At 42.3% G+C, this 15,134-nt stretch overlaps 1 protein-coding gene across 1 annotated transcript in view; it reads left to right on the forward strand.

Moving 5' to 3' along the window:
• LOC137899641 (membrane-associated guanylate kinase, WW and PDZ domain-containing protein 1-like) overlaps positions 1-15,134 on the forward strand; it is a 57,676-nt gene that overhangs the window by 4,042 nt on the left and 38,500 nt on the right. Inside the window, exon 2 of the mRNA XM_068743682.1 lies at positions 11,634-11,750. Coding sequence (XP_068599783.1) covers positions 11,634-11,750 — 117 coding nt within the window. The remainder of the gene's footprint in view (positions 1-11,633; positions 11,751-15,134) is intronic.

Below are 15,134 nucleotides of genomic sequence, written 5' to 3' on the forward strand. Positions count from 1 at the left end.
GTTTTTAATTCTGCAAAACCACAAACTGTAGTCTTCACACTGCTTGCAAGGATCTGATGGTTTGAGTCAGGTGATCAGAAAGAAATGCATTCTGGGTTACATCTCTAAGAGCTTGATGTTGGATTGGCTCTCGTTCCATCTCAGCTACTACCATTCATTACAGTAGTAACACACACATTCACACACATCTGGAAGGGATTACGCATCATTCCATGCTGGGCTTCATGCACATGAAGCATAATCCTACTTTTAGTCTGTTTTGTTGCGGTTTGTAGGCACTGTAATTGCATCTTTCCAAAGACACAAATAGCATATAGTGTGAGAAACGTTTAAATTTTCTCAAAAGTTCTCTGTTATCAAGCTTGAAGTCACAAACTGAAGCTGTGAGACTAAAAATATCCATGAAGGGATTTTCTGTGCTCATCTGGTTGTTAAAGTCAATACAGCTATAGCGTGCTGTTAAGCCGAGGTGAACGCTTTGAAGGTGATCCTCAAAGGGTTTCTCATGCTGCTGATGTCTCTATTTCTCCCTTCTTTCTCATCAGCCAAATCTCCAGAGATTCATGTCACTCATGACCTCTTGACCTGACCCTGCATGATTTACTCGTGTAAAAAATGCTTTGTGCACTTTGTCCATCATTTGACATTCTGATACTAATTTTTAGGCTGCTTTTTAATCTGAAATTTAGTAAAACATCAGTTTCAAACTTTCATTTATAATTTCTGAAGTAAATGGTGCAGAATATTTGGAATTTGTTTATGTGTAACTGTGATTTGTCTCTCTCTTTTTCTGTTCACACCTATTTAAATGTGTGTTTGTTAAATGAGGATGATTAAGAAAACTCCAGGCGAAATTCCTTCATCTGATATTCTCATTACTGTCACAATGATTCCAAATTGTTCTGGTTGCGTTGGTTTCTTTTAGTCACAGCAGCAGATCAGGCCATAAATATGGAAGTTGTCAGTATTTTAAGGGAGGCCTTTCTGCTATGTGGATTCCTTATGGCTTCATTCCACACTCTAAACATGCACTAAAGGTAATTTGATGACCCTGAATTGCGCACAGGCTGGATTATAAACTTGAATAGTTTTTTTTTTTTTTTGTCTATGTGTATGCCCATTAGTTATTTCAACATTTTGCATGATCGTGACATGACTGTTAGCCTGATGGCTGCCTGAAGACATGTAGAATTTCTTACTTTCTTTTCTGCAGAAGCTGCTGTGCTAAAGCTGTGTCATGAACAGTGGGTAAAAGTATCACATGAACGTTTCTAAAAAACAATATTTTCCTTCCGTCCTTTGGCCTGATTTCACATACAACTCTGACACATGCCTCCACCTATCAATCAGTGTCTGTTTTTCTTCCAGTGGACGCCCCATAGTTCCACAGTAAATTTAGACTCTTGACAAAGAAATGATTGAAGTGTTTTTGCTCGAGCAGCCGATGTCAACTGAATTCATTTTGAACACATGACTTGTGTAACTCGGGGTTGACCTTAGGCTGCAGCTGTTCTTCAGAGGTTGGGGAGGGGGTTGAGTAAAAGAAAGACACAAAAACCTATAAAAAGGCAAAGTATCTCAAAGTATGCTTTCATCGCTCGCTGATGTTTTGCAGGTAGCGAGTGCTTGGAAAGACCCTCCACAGTGGTTCCTTCGGTGCTTGTCAATGTTTAGATTGTGATTTGTGATGCAATATCTCATGCGTGTGATGCGTGTTGGCAGCCAACCCTCAAATATTTAGTGCCAAGCTTGGAGCATCTTTGAGCCGCCGAACAAGTTTCAGCTTTAAATACATTTTTGTCTTCGAACTCATGAATAGCCAGAGTAACGTAACAGCTTTGTGTTGTGGTGGATTTTTTTTTTACTTGCTTCATGTAGTTTCCACTCTCTCCAGAAATCCAAGGAGAATAATAGTTAAAAATGTGGCCTTACTTTTGGCTGTTATTGTGGCTTGTGATGTTACAGTTTCTTTCCTCCTGGGTCCCCATTGAAATAAAGCAGAAGAAGACAAGGACTGAACAAGTTGCACGGAATACGGTGCAGAATGTTTAAGTGGCTAAAGTTCAGACCTTGCATCTGTAGCGTTTGACTTCTCAAAGCAGTAAAAAATTATGCAGAAGCAGAATCAACATAAACATTTGTTTGATAATGGAACCATTTCTGATCCATAGAAATGCTTATTTTATTGTTCTCATCAGTTTTTCCATGTTTCTGAGATGCGTCTTGTGCCACAGGATCCCATTATGTAAGATGATGTCTGAGCACTGAAGTGGAAACCGTTCAAAGCTGGAGGTAGTGAGATAACAGAGAGGAGCTTTAAGCTCTCTCTTACCCGGTCTTTCTTTTCTCTCTTTTAACCTTGAATTATGGCTGCGACAAGCAGGTTTTTTTTTTTATTCTAAATTTATCTCTTAATCTCTACTTGATCTATAAATGTCAGGAAAAAAAGTGGCCGATTTCTCAAGAAGCCAAAGTACTGCCTTCTAATGAAAAAAAACAAAAAAAGAAACAAACAAAGGAAGAGTATATTTAAAATGATGGCAGATGAAGGTTGTATTTCATGCACTCCCCATAAGTCATTTGAGAAGCACCTACCCAACATTGTTTAAAAGGCCCTCCATCTTTTATAGTCACAGTTTCATATCGCTTCTCACATGTCTCAAAAACTCAAGGCAACTGCAGCCCCATTTGAAAGAAAAGTGGCTTCTGGTACCTCGGTTCTGTCTCTGTTTCCATCAACTCAAACATCCCAGGATCAGCTCTCTGCTCTGTGTTAGGATGCTTCACGAGTAGCTGCAGTCTTTTAATCAAGCAGTAAAGCAAAGGTGGGCAACTTCACTTCGATTACTGCTCAGGTCTGAGGTGATCGTAGATGTCCTTTGCTCCTTTTATTGGTTACGGAACCACTGTTCAATTTTCCATGTTTCAGTTATAATAATGGGCAAACCCCTCTTTTATGTCATCACCATCAGACGTGGTTGATAATTCTAACAAATCAATCCACGTTCATCAGCAAATACCAAAAGCAATCCATTGTTTTGATAAAGGCTCTTTCCCTGTGCTTGAAATTTTGGTCTCATTTGTTCTTTCTGCTTTCATTTAAAAACTAGACAGAACTTGTGTGTGGGGGGTTTGGTGAGCATGTCCTGAGGATGGTTCTGAAGTGATATGCACCTATAAAATTGCGCAGCATCAAAACAACGAGGCTTCTGAGATCCAAGGCCGCTCTTTAATCTAGTTTCAGTTGTTGATGATCCCCAGCTGTCAGGCTGCGGTTTGTTATCTCTGCTCTCACACAGTATTTTTATTTTATTTCATAAAGGCTAGAGACGTACGGCTCACTGTAAGCAAAGCATTCTCATGCATTTGAAAGCAGGCGTCTTGGGCTCCACTTTAAAAACTGTAATTCTTAGCAACATTGCTTCACTTTCAGGTTTAAAGCGCTTCTTTGTTTGTTTTTAAACATATTGGCTAAATCTCTCTGGCAAACATGCTCAGCTGGTATTTCTGAAATAGTTCTTCCTCTCAGCACAAAAATCTGGCAGCCACATCCATTGGGCAGCGAAGGAAATTCACATGATGGATTCATTGAATGAATCTCCCCGAGTGAGTCGGGGCTTGTCTGCCAGCGATCTCTTTCCACACAGCTCTGTAGACCTGATGGATTGCCCTTTGGATATATTCACTACTTTAGTGTACAGAATTAATATTAGGTTCAACAGAGCGAACTCTGACGTAGGTCGATGCGTGTCCTGTCGCCTGTAGTCTCACCTTTGAGGTACAAAGTAGCGGTTATTATTACTATTAATTATTAGTTATGAGCGGAAAGGCTTCTGCTTTTTTTAGCTTCTTCATCCTCATGCCCATAATAAAAAAGCCTTGCAGCGCGCTGTCTTTTGTTTCACTGCCAGTCTTGCCACATCAGTTGTCTGGCGAGGACACACTTATCCCTGTGGCGTGATGTGTTCCAGTATGCTGCTGCAGCCAATGGAGGCAGGCGTGACGGGGACACGCATCTCATCTCTGTCTCGTTGCCTGTGGTCGTCAGCAGCAGTGAAAGAGGGAACATCAAGCATATAGAGGAGACCTTTGTTTTTAACCGATGCAGCCATTTAGAAATGATGGCATAGCCACACAGCGACTGGAGCCCGTTGCTTTGATATCAGAGATCAGCCCACCTGAGCATGGTGGGGAAAATATAAAATAACTGCTTTGCGCACATTTTAAGAAGATTGCACCAAAGTGTTTAACTCTGCTTGAAAATGCAGTATATTTAAAAAAAAATCTATGTTTTTTAGCAGCAGAAATTACAAGCAGATTCTCAGATTCTAATACACATGTTATCCTCCTCAAGCTTTTAGTCCTTTCAGGTTTTAGAATAATACCAACGTTTCTCCTACCAGCCTCTCATTTTCTTCCTCCATTCTCGGGTCTCCTAAGCTGTTCACACAGAACACAGGGAACAATAGGCCTTAACTCCACTAGTTATATTTAGAAATGAACAGATGCAGCACACTGGAGCGGAACATACTGCCTTTGCTGGGCTCTGTGTGTGTGTGTGTGTGTGTGTCTCCCCATCGTGCATTACTGATTGACTCAGCAGCCGAGCAATGGAAAACAGGGTCAGGACTTTGCCATCACATGATGCCTGCAAACCATCTATGCAATTCTGCTTTTCTATTGGGGTTCATGTTGGTAGCGATACATGTCATCGTCCAGAGTTTATGCTTTATTGCCATGTATTGTGATATTGTAAACACAGGGGTATGTTGTAAATGTAGTAAAACTCACATAAATATAAAACACTCACTGAACAACATCCCTGTAAAAACCGAGGGCATAGATTTCTGCAGTATGTAGTGTTTTGTAGCACACACTTTCACTCTACCCATCATCACTATGCCACATGGTAACAGCATGATCTGTAAAATCTATACTCCTGTATCCATTATCGTTGTGGATTGAACTATTCCCGACAACACTCATTGAATATGCCGCTTGGCTTCAGGGCTCCCATGTGCTTCTCTTGATGCCGTCCAGTCCCGATGAGCACAGCTTTGGCCTGGGAATAACTTGAAAGCGGCTCTGGGTGTGGCTGTTTTTGGAGGCAATTATAGAAATGGAAGGCATAGGACTGGTCCAAAGCTTTACGGCTGACCTCTCTGTAATTGCTGTTTTTTTCCTCTATACCTCTTGCACCGTGATTGTAGGGCTCATAAAGAGCAGCAAAAAAAAGAACAGAAGAAGCTGAACCTTTTATGTCTGTGTGCAAGAACGAGAGGCAGACGGTGGATTGTCGAATGACATGAGTACAAAATAAGTGTATCCCGTGTCTAATATCATTTACTATCATGTCTTCTGCATCAGCTGTCATCGCCTCTCAGCTGGGATAATGGCTGCGTAATAGAGGTGGTCAGTGAACCCCATCACTTAGAGTTGAAATATTTGATTCGTTTTGTCTGGTGCCCCCCCTCCTGATATTCACCTCCCTCAGAAATCCCCTCCTTATATTGCAAGATGACGTAGAGTGAATTGCTCTCATCCGTAACTGGAGAGTCCAGTGGTGACTGGCGGGATGTCCTGAGAGCCGCAGGAAGCTGAGAAAACAATGGCGTTGACTGTTTAAGGAACCAGCATTTCCAGTTCCTACTCTGGTGCCATTATTTGGTACTGACAGAGGAAATACTATATTAGTTGTTCTCTGGAGGAAATGCTTGGTGCTTAGTTTTAGAAGAGGTTTTGGAGATGGCTTGTGGGGGGGGGGGGGGGGGGTTGCAGAAGTGATCCAGACAGAGTGGAGCCCTCTTAATCAACGTGTGATGACAGACGGGGCTCTTTTGACATTTTTCAAGTTCTGTATGACAATTTATTGATATATTATCAAGCATATCTGGATGTATTGCGTGCCACACCGGGTTTATTACATTAAAGCACAAGTTTGTAATTTTGGGAATAGGTTCATGTGAGCCAGAGGCTTCTTGTGGATGTGTCCAGGGGTCAATTCTCCAAGACACAGCTGGTTGTCTATCAGCTGAAGGAAAGCAAAAACTGCTGGTGGTGAGATTTTTTAACACTTGGTTACAACAAGGTCACTTTTTCCCTTTGTTGCTAGTGTTCATGCTAAGCTAAACTGAAATGCTTGGTTGATATCAGTCTTAAAACAATTTTTTTGAGCGTAATGAAAGAACATTTTGGCCCCAAATGAACTAGTTTTTATTTAACGCACGTCACACCAGTTGTATGCATTCGTTCGCCGGGGATTCTGGCTGTTTAATGAACAAACAGCTGGAGGGACACCTTTATTCAACACTCTGTGGTGGGAATCCAGCTTTGACTGGTATATTATCATGCACACTCTTTCATTACTATGAGAGGTTATTCATTAGGTAGACCAAAGTGTGTGTGCGTGCGTGTCTTATAATTACTGCAGGATTCTGCCATTATTGCTGCCCAAAATAAAGCCTGCCTGTCATGGAATGGCAAATCTGTGCTAGCTGCAACTTCCAAGGGAGAAAGAACCACATAGGTTGCCCAGAGATCTCATTACACCGCATGTCAGCAATGTTTTACTGACCAGATGATTGCATTTCATACAGACTCTTAGAGGTATCATTGTGGTTTCCTCCTCTCTTGCATCAGCTTAATCATAATCGTGGAGCTTTGGTGGAGTTCAAAAGTTGATTTCTTTTTGAAGATGTTTGTGTTTGAATCTGTTGTCATGTAAATAGTGGCAAATCAAGATTTTGTTTGATAATGTTTTCATACTCAATGTTGCCATACTCATCTTACCTTGTAATATATATTTTGATTACAGTAATTAGTAACTTACTAATTGCAGAGTATTAACTTTATACCATTTTTCCCAGAGAACAACTACAATTTAGGGGTTTATTTTCTTCTATCAACCCATGCATCCGTCTGTGGTTTAGTACCATAAATGAAAACATCTGCGCTGAAATATGGAGCCCATTCGAATTAGATATGACATTGTCTGCTTCTTTACATTGAGTCAAAGCACCTTGTGTGAAATATAATCTGTTACAAATAAATATCTTCTATCAAGTTCCAGCAAGAATCAACATCTGGATCCAGAATGTTTGCGCTGGACTTACAAGATGTTTTCTTCTAACTTCATGTATAACACACAAATTTCTCTGACAATGACGGAGAAAAATTTCAGTTCTGGGCAAGAGTGTTTTGGAATTATGGGGCTTGTAAAATCGGCTATAAATAACAACGCTACAGACTTTTAATAAAGATCAAAGTGTAGCTGAGACTGCTGTTTCAGTTAAATGTGAAATCTGATGTATCTCCAGAAGTCACTATCACTGCATTATTTGTAGTAAATGTACTGTATTGTGTATTGAGGGAAGGCACTTTCATCCAAAGCTCTTTTCAGTTTGTAGCAGACTTGAAATGCTTTATAAACCTTTAAATAATAACCCATCACAAGAAAAGACAAAGAGGCACATATTTTCCAAGAAGTCATGTTGCTTGTTGTTATTTCTTTTTTTTAACCTTTCAAATATGACTGGGATCAACCACTGGGTGGCAGCAGTCCATAATAATCACATGTTTCATGCCACTCACTGGTTGGCTCTGGGTTGCTGTGGTAACGGGATCCACGTGAAGAGATCACTGGCAGTGGCGATGCTTAGAGACACAGAGGGCAGTGTTGAGCTGGAGGATGGGAAATGAATCACAATCAGCTGCTGCAAAGAAGCTCGCATGGACATATTCCCTGATTGCATTCATTCTTTGTATGTTCAATTGATTTTTATAACAAGTGAATCAAATAATAAAAAGCCCCCCCCCCCCCCCACACACACACACAGCTGGAGTTAATTCTCTGTTCCATTATGGTATAACAAACAGGTCGTAGCTGCATGTGCCTCGTATTGAAGGCAGCTGTTGTGTGGTTATGGGCTGCAGCTGCTGGAGCTTCTGCTGACGTTTTAAGCAGACGCTGCCATATGTTTATGTCCTTTTGATATCTGGTCGGTATGTTTGAAAGCAGCTTTGTATTGAATCCTCTTCAAATATCACGTGCGGCAAGCAATGCATACATCTCAGCCTTTTTAAAAATAGATCTCAACATCATTTATTTGCTGATAATTGCATGAAAACAGATTAATTCTGCGTGTGTATATTTGTGTTTTTGTGATTACTGTATGGGAGCATGCGTGAACCGCTATCCCCCCCTGGGATGTTTGAGAAGACACGCCCCCCCCCCCAGCTCCCAAAATGAGATGGGGATGCATAACTAGGGTTATGTAATGCTGACTGTGAGCATGGATGATGTGTATAATCCAATCTCATTTAGGTTAAATCCATCTCCTCTCGCACAATCTTTCTATCCGGTAGAAGACAGAGGCCTTCCATCCGCACACATCTTCTCCTCTGCCTCACCCGGAGCGTGAAAGCACTGATGTCTGTCTTGCACAGCCGGTGACCAGCCAGCGCCAGAAACATCTCTGCGCCTCAGCGTATTAATTTCTCTGATCTTTTCGATGGCGTGTTTATACCTGAGTGAGAATCAAAAATGTCTCTTTCCCAATCTCCTGAATGATCTGTCCTATCTAGTTAAGGGTTGCCCACGGTTTTCAGTCTTTTTCAGTGACTGTCAATTTAGGATCATTTTAGTAAATGACTAGATGCAGTAAATGATGACGGTTATCTATTTAAATCGGTTGTTGTGGATGAACTACACTTCAAAAGCAACAGGTATTAATGATAAATGTTACAAACATAATTTCATACATGTTTGTTGAAAAGGAACATTAGAACAACTGCTGCAAAAAAAATCTTTGGTCAGTGACAAAATTAATCTCAGCAACTGTTGTGTTTTTGGTCTTATGGCGGCAACGTAGGGCTTTGAAATGATCTAATACTTTTCTCCATGATTATAAAAACTATAAAAGAAGGAAGATACCTTTCTCCACTTTCATGAAACCCAAGTTCTATTTATTTTTTTGCTGTGAAATGCTGCTGGGAAACAAATTACAATGGGCCAAGAATGAGCATAAACACACGCACACACACGTACACACACACACACATCTCAATTGTGTGATTGCAGCCTTTTATCCATGCGGCTTTAATCCCCGTAAATACTGAATATTTGATGACTTTCTCACTGATGGAGCATGACGCCCCGGACCGCCTGCCCTCTGTTAATGTATGTATCCACAGCATGTGTGTGTGGGGGTGGGGGGGGGGGTCCCTCCTGACATAGGTCATTATCTCTTGGAAAGTGTCTGACACAAGTGAAATCAAACACTAATGTGTATGTGTCAGATTTTATTATTGATGATGTAGTCTTTATTTTAATCAAATCACCTGATGGACAGGTTGAAAGTGTGTGTGTGTGTATGTGTGTGTGTGTGTGTGTTAATGTATCTGTTTTTCCTTCTATAATCTGACTGCTAGCAGGGACTGTAATGATAGTCGTCAGCACTGGCTGGTTGCTAGGTAACAATTACCTGACTGTGATTTGCTTGCACTGAACTACACAGTGGGTTGTGTGTGCGCGTGTGTGTGTGTGTGTAGTACCAGAAAGGACCAATCAATGTCTTCAGTTCCAAAATGCCTCCTTCCAGAATCAGAATATGGCTGTTAAATACCCGTGCGACACTATGAGGACTGTCTTTGACTCAGTTTGGACCAACGTCTGTAGATGCTTGTGTGCTCTTGTCTTTTGGGTCCCTTTTTCAGACGCCGGTGCTGACAGACAATGATGTCTTCTCAGGGCAGACGACCGACACTACGCTGCACTTTCATTTTCACTCCCTCAGCTACTACAGATGTTTCTGTCTGACTTCCTCTCAGGCAACAGCAGCAGCCAGTTAGCTTAGCTTATCATAAAGGTTCCCTGGGTTTCCGTTGTTACATACGGTAGAGTTGAGGACCTAACATTTTGTAAAGCAGCACGTTTTGGTTATGGCACTGCAGGGGTTAAATAAATTAAACATTACATAATAACGTGTGAGTTTTTGGAGATATTACTGCAGGTTATGTTACTGCCTCCATTTTTGTCAGGCCATGTTTCCATGTCCGTGGTTTTGCTGAAAATGGAACAGTTATTCCTTTGCAGTTTTTGAAAGGTTCTTTGTTCACTCATCAATGTTTCAGAAATGTCTCTCATCAAAAATCCGTAAAGGAAGCTGGAAATGCTGCAGTTTGCCTGCCAGGCCACTAGTTTGGTCGTGCAACACTTTCAAAATCAAAACCACAGAATAGCGAAGCAGCAAATCTCAGAACTACAGCCCAAACAAAACCTTCCAGCTTCCAAAGGATGTGGCTGAGTTCGTAGTTTCGAAGTGAAACTTGCATGCTGGCTCAGTCAGCTCGGGCTTTAATATTGGATACCCATGTGATGTGCTTCTGTCATCACCAAACACACGCTCCAAATTTGATGGCCTATTTATGCTGCAACAGTTTCCCAACATCTCCTCTGCCTGTCAAGATCTTTGCACATCGCTCCCTGTTATCGCTGTCAGTGTATCTGTGGGTAGTGATGAGGCCTCCAACTATGTTCTGCTGTTAGATATTTCAAAATTGGTTTGTATGACTGAAATAAATTCCTTAGTACAGATTGTATTTCATTTCCTAGACAACTGCAGCACTGTTGATTATTGTAACTCCAACTGTCCTACAGCTCAAGCCCAATGTTATGAAGCTTAAATGTCCGTTTGACCATCAATGAGCTACTTGATAAGAACGATTAGGTTTTTGTTGATTAGACATGATCAGCAAAGATTTCTGCCACTCAGTGGGTGTCTCCCACCCACGATGCAGCATAGTTTTCCGTACTAGAATGGAGCTAACGCTGTTGTAACCCCTCTCAGTTTCAGCGTAAACCCGGTCATCTCGCTGACCCTGTCATCTCAGAGCCAAAGGTAAATCTTTCGCTGTTAGGCCGACATGAGGCCATGGCGCCTCCACCAAGAACTGCTTGCCTGCCCCAGCATACATGGATGATATATTTGGAGATCATTAAATGGTCCTAAATGAGGGCCTGGTGTGAGAGCGAGCACTGACCATCTGGCCACATTGTGCATGCCGGGTTTCTGTTCAAACGCAGCCGGCAGCATCAGCACCTCTGATTGGATGAATGCTGAGCAAATCTGGGAATTCCAGCCAATCAGAGATGAGAGACAGACTCACAAACACGCCTTAATTTCTTCCTTAATTGCTTTACTTTTCCTGCATGTATATTCTGTGTGTTTGTCTCTGCAGTTCTCAAACTTATTGGCGTTTTTCTTTGCTTTTTGCAAGTGGCCAACAAATTAAGGTGATAAACATTCCTCGTCAGGATCAATATAAAGGCTATGATCAGCTCATGGCAATGCCTCACATGGCTGCTAAGAATGACTGAAGACTATTTTATTTCACTCATTGTACTTCACAGAAAAAAATACAGTACTTTTTTTTTAAATTCATAGATTTCCTGGTGGATTGCAGCATTCTTTTCCACACATAAGGCCTGACCCAAGATGCTCTTTTGCCATCTCGGAGTATTTCCACAATGGAAATATCACAGCCTTTCACAGCTTTACCTTCGATCCAGTGAAAACAAAGAGAAGAACAAAGAGGTTTGCTTACTTGAGTTTTCGTCTGCTTGCTGTTTCCAGGGCACAAACTCAACAAGGACCTCAAGCACTACCTCAGCATGAGGTTTCAGAGGGCTTCCCCTGACCACGAGCTGCAGAAGACCATCCGAGCCAACTTGTATCGCCACGCTGTGCCTTGTGAGTTAAAACATCAGTGACGATAATGATGATACATGCCTAAAGCAGAACATTTAGCTGAGGACTCGTGTCTTTAACCAACATTTAGCATTGCTTTTTTCAGGTTACCATAACGACCATTTTCTTTTTCATAATCTTCTTTTGGCTGCATAATTTATTTCATTTTATTTATTTCATCTAAATTATTTCCCTTTTGCCACGTAAAATCCTACAACTACTACTTCTAATGAACCAGAAGAGAATATAAACATTTCCAGACACTAGCAGTGTTTTATTTACATATCGGTGTCCATTGACGCTCCTGGTGTCTCGACTGCACACGAGAGTAGCTGCCTCACAAAATGTTCAGTCTCATTTACAAAGCGTGCTTGAGTCAAACACACAGCACTTTGTCAGACTCCACAGCTGCGTTGGTTGCGTCACACAAAGTTGGACGTGTGCTTTGGGGACACATTCCAGCTCGACTCGGGTTTGTGTCCTCTAAAAGTTTTTCTTGTGTTGTGATGACTGCAAATCTCAAGTTTGAAGTATTCATACGAAACAAAAGAAGGGGATTCATCAGGGAAATTATTGACGTGAATGATTGTTTTATCATGCATATACGTAAATAGACGGTATTTCATTATCCAGGAAAGGGACCATCTTTCCCAGCAAGCCCCAGTTTCTTGGAACTGGGGCTTGGCTGTGTTACCTGTGCATTTACATGTGATTGAATGTGAAATTTACTGCTAAAACAAGGCTCCTGGATTACATCCATTTATGTTTCTGTATTTCTGTCTCCCTCATTGTTTTCTTCTTACTCCGCCTCACTCTCTTTGGCTCTATGCCCTTCTCTTGTGCTCAGCCATGTGACCGGTAAATCCGCCTCTCTGATCCTCCCCCGACGCCATGCTTGGGATTATGATGTTCTGATATATTGAAAATAGATTGCTTCCTGTTTATGGCATGAACATGCAGGGCATTCACAAAGATCTCATAGTGATGGAAATGCTTCTGTGTGGAGAGAACAGACATCCAACATAAAATCAGTATTAAATAGCATAGACCATATAAACATGCTAAACGGGTTGTGATACATTTAGCATTTTTGAGGGCTTTTACGTTTGAGTAATTTTATCTTTTTTTCCCCTGCGGAAATATTAGGATTCATCTAATATTTTAATATAACCTTTTCTAATATAATCATCATTTCACTTCTTTTTAATTTCCGCATGGAATTATCCTCTTTTCACCAATGTGACAGCTTTATTATAGATTGACAGCAGCATGTTTTTAAGTTCTCAGCTGCAATAGGAATCAGACAAAACACAAAAACCTATTTTAAATGTTTGGAAGTGCATAATAATGTTTCAATAATAGACTAATCTAAATGTGACAGGGACCATTTTGCAAAAAACTCCCTAAAAAACAAAAACAAATTGTCCTTTACTTTCAAGTAAATCCAACAACATCCAGGTTATACGTTTTTCTCTGCCAAAATGTTTTTGTGTTCACCCCTCTTCTCTCCTTTTTAATCTTCCGGTCCCTCCCTCTTCCCATTTTCACTGCGAGCTACTATCATCGCCACCTCGTGTTTATTGTCTCTCGCCCTCACGCGCGCACACATGCAAATACTTCTTTGGCGTGACAAGGCCAATGGATGGATGGATGGATGGCTTCTCATCCCTCTGTTTCCGTCGTCTCCCACGTCACCTCACCCCCTCCTGACCACATGTGTCGCTCCATCTCTCGCTGTGTCTGACTGGAACAGGTGCCTCTCCCCTCCACCGCTGTCTGAGGTGTTTTTTTCCCCCCTCCCTTTTGGCCATGTGTTCCGTCATCGCCCCGTTGCTGCAGATGGCTATTGTTATCATGTGCAGCAAATGTCACAATTGATGGAGAAGTTGCTCTCTCGTGGGATCCATTTTCCTCTCTCATCTACAGCTGCTGCTCGGGGATGAGGGTTATCTCGGCGTTATCCCAGCGTTTGAGCCAGGGACTGAACCAGTCCTCCCTCCCCCCCACCTGATCTCTCCCTCCTTCTCCCTCCCTCTGCTCTCCTCTCTATCGTCCTCCTCCCTTTACTTCAAATCATCCAGTGAGTGTCAGCCTCCCTGTGGCTCAGCAGTGACTGCTGCCTTCCTCTGTCTCTCGCTGTCATACTCTAGCTGCTCCCACCGTCTCCCTGCCTCTGCTGCTCTCACCCTCCTTTGCCTCCTCTCTTACGCTCTCTCTCTCTCTCTCGCTTTCTTTCTCCCTCCCCTTCTTGCTGTCCTACACTTCCTCGCTTCCTTGTTTTCCACTCCATTGCAATCTCGGGAAAATCATTGCTGGAGACAAATATCTCTGTTTGCCGCTCACACAAAGGAAGGGATTACAGCTTGATTTGCTGGCTCCTGGCTCGCCGTTCGCCCAGGCAAGTGGAAGCTCCTTATTCTCGCCTTCTTTTTTAACTCTCGCTGCCATCCGCCATCCAATGTCTGCGATGTATGCATGGCAGGGAGTGTGTGTTTGGTTGATGCTGTGTATATAGACTAAGGGAATCAGGGAAGGTGGGGGTGGGGGGGTATTATGTGAGGAAAAAGAGGGGGGCAGCCACTCTCAGAGCAGACACGTTCCAACCCAGAGGGACAGATGGCCAGTACCCCTGGTGCTTTTCCCTCTTTGGTTTTCTAATTCACCCTGCAGGCTTTTTACAAGGCCCAGTAGAACACAGACCCTTTTTTTCCCAGGAAGCAAGATATTGCAGCTCTCCTTGCCAAAGGAGGGAGAGACTGGGGTACGGGGTATAGGAAAGGAGAGGAGGCGATGGAGAAAGGGGCCGAACAGGCTTTTAAGAGGGGGTTAGTTTGGGAAGAGAAGAGGTGACGAACTGAGCAGAGAAGGGGGGGGTCATCAGCCTTGAATGCATGGAGGTCAGGTCCAGATGCTGCTCAAACAAAAGGGCTTCTCTGGGGGGGGAACGGCAGGGGGAAGCGTGGCTCTCGCCATTGTGTGTGTCGCTGCATTGCAGGGTGCTGCCGGGGAGCCTCATGCTAATGACGGCCATTCATTCTTGTAACGGATGAATGGGCCCCCAGTTTCTGTTTGCCCGTCTTTCACATATGCACAGTATATTTATGTTTTTCATGTGACACGATACCATAGGTGTTTGTTTTCGCTCTGGAAACGTTGAGAGATGGAAAAATGAGAGCATCCGAGCTCATTTGGGAAGCAAATGTGTGCTTTTGCATAGTAATGGTGCACGAAGACAGATGCAGAGGCTGTGTGTTTATATATGGCATATTTATGTCTGTGTGAGGTTTACGTTCATAGCACATTCTATTAACTATTTATTATTAAAATAAATCACAAACAGGCCAAAAGGACTGCAGATTTTCTTTTACTTACTTACCCTGATGTTGC

This window comes from Brachionichthys hirsutus, chromosome 2 (assembly GCF_040956055.1).
Source record: "Brachionichthys hirsutus isolate HB-005 chromosome 2, CSIRO-AGI_Bhir_v1, whole genome shotgun sequence".
Classification (NCBI taxonomy): Eukaryota; Metazoa; Chordata; class Actinopteri; order Lophiiformes; family Brachionichthyidae; genus Brachionichthys; species Brachionichthys hirsutus.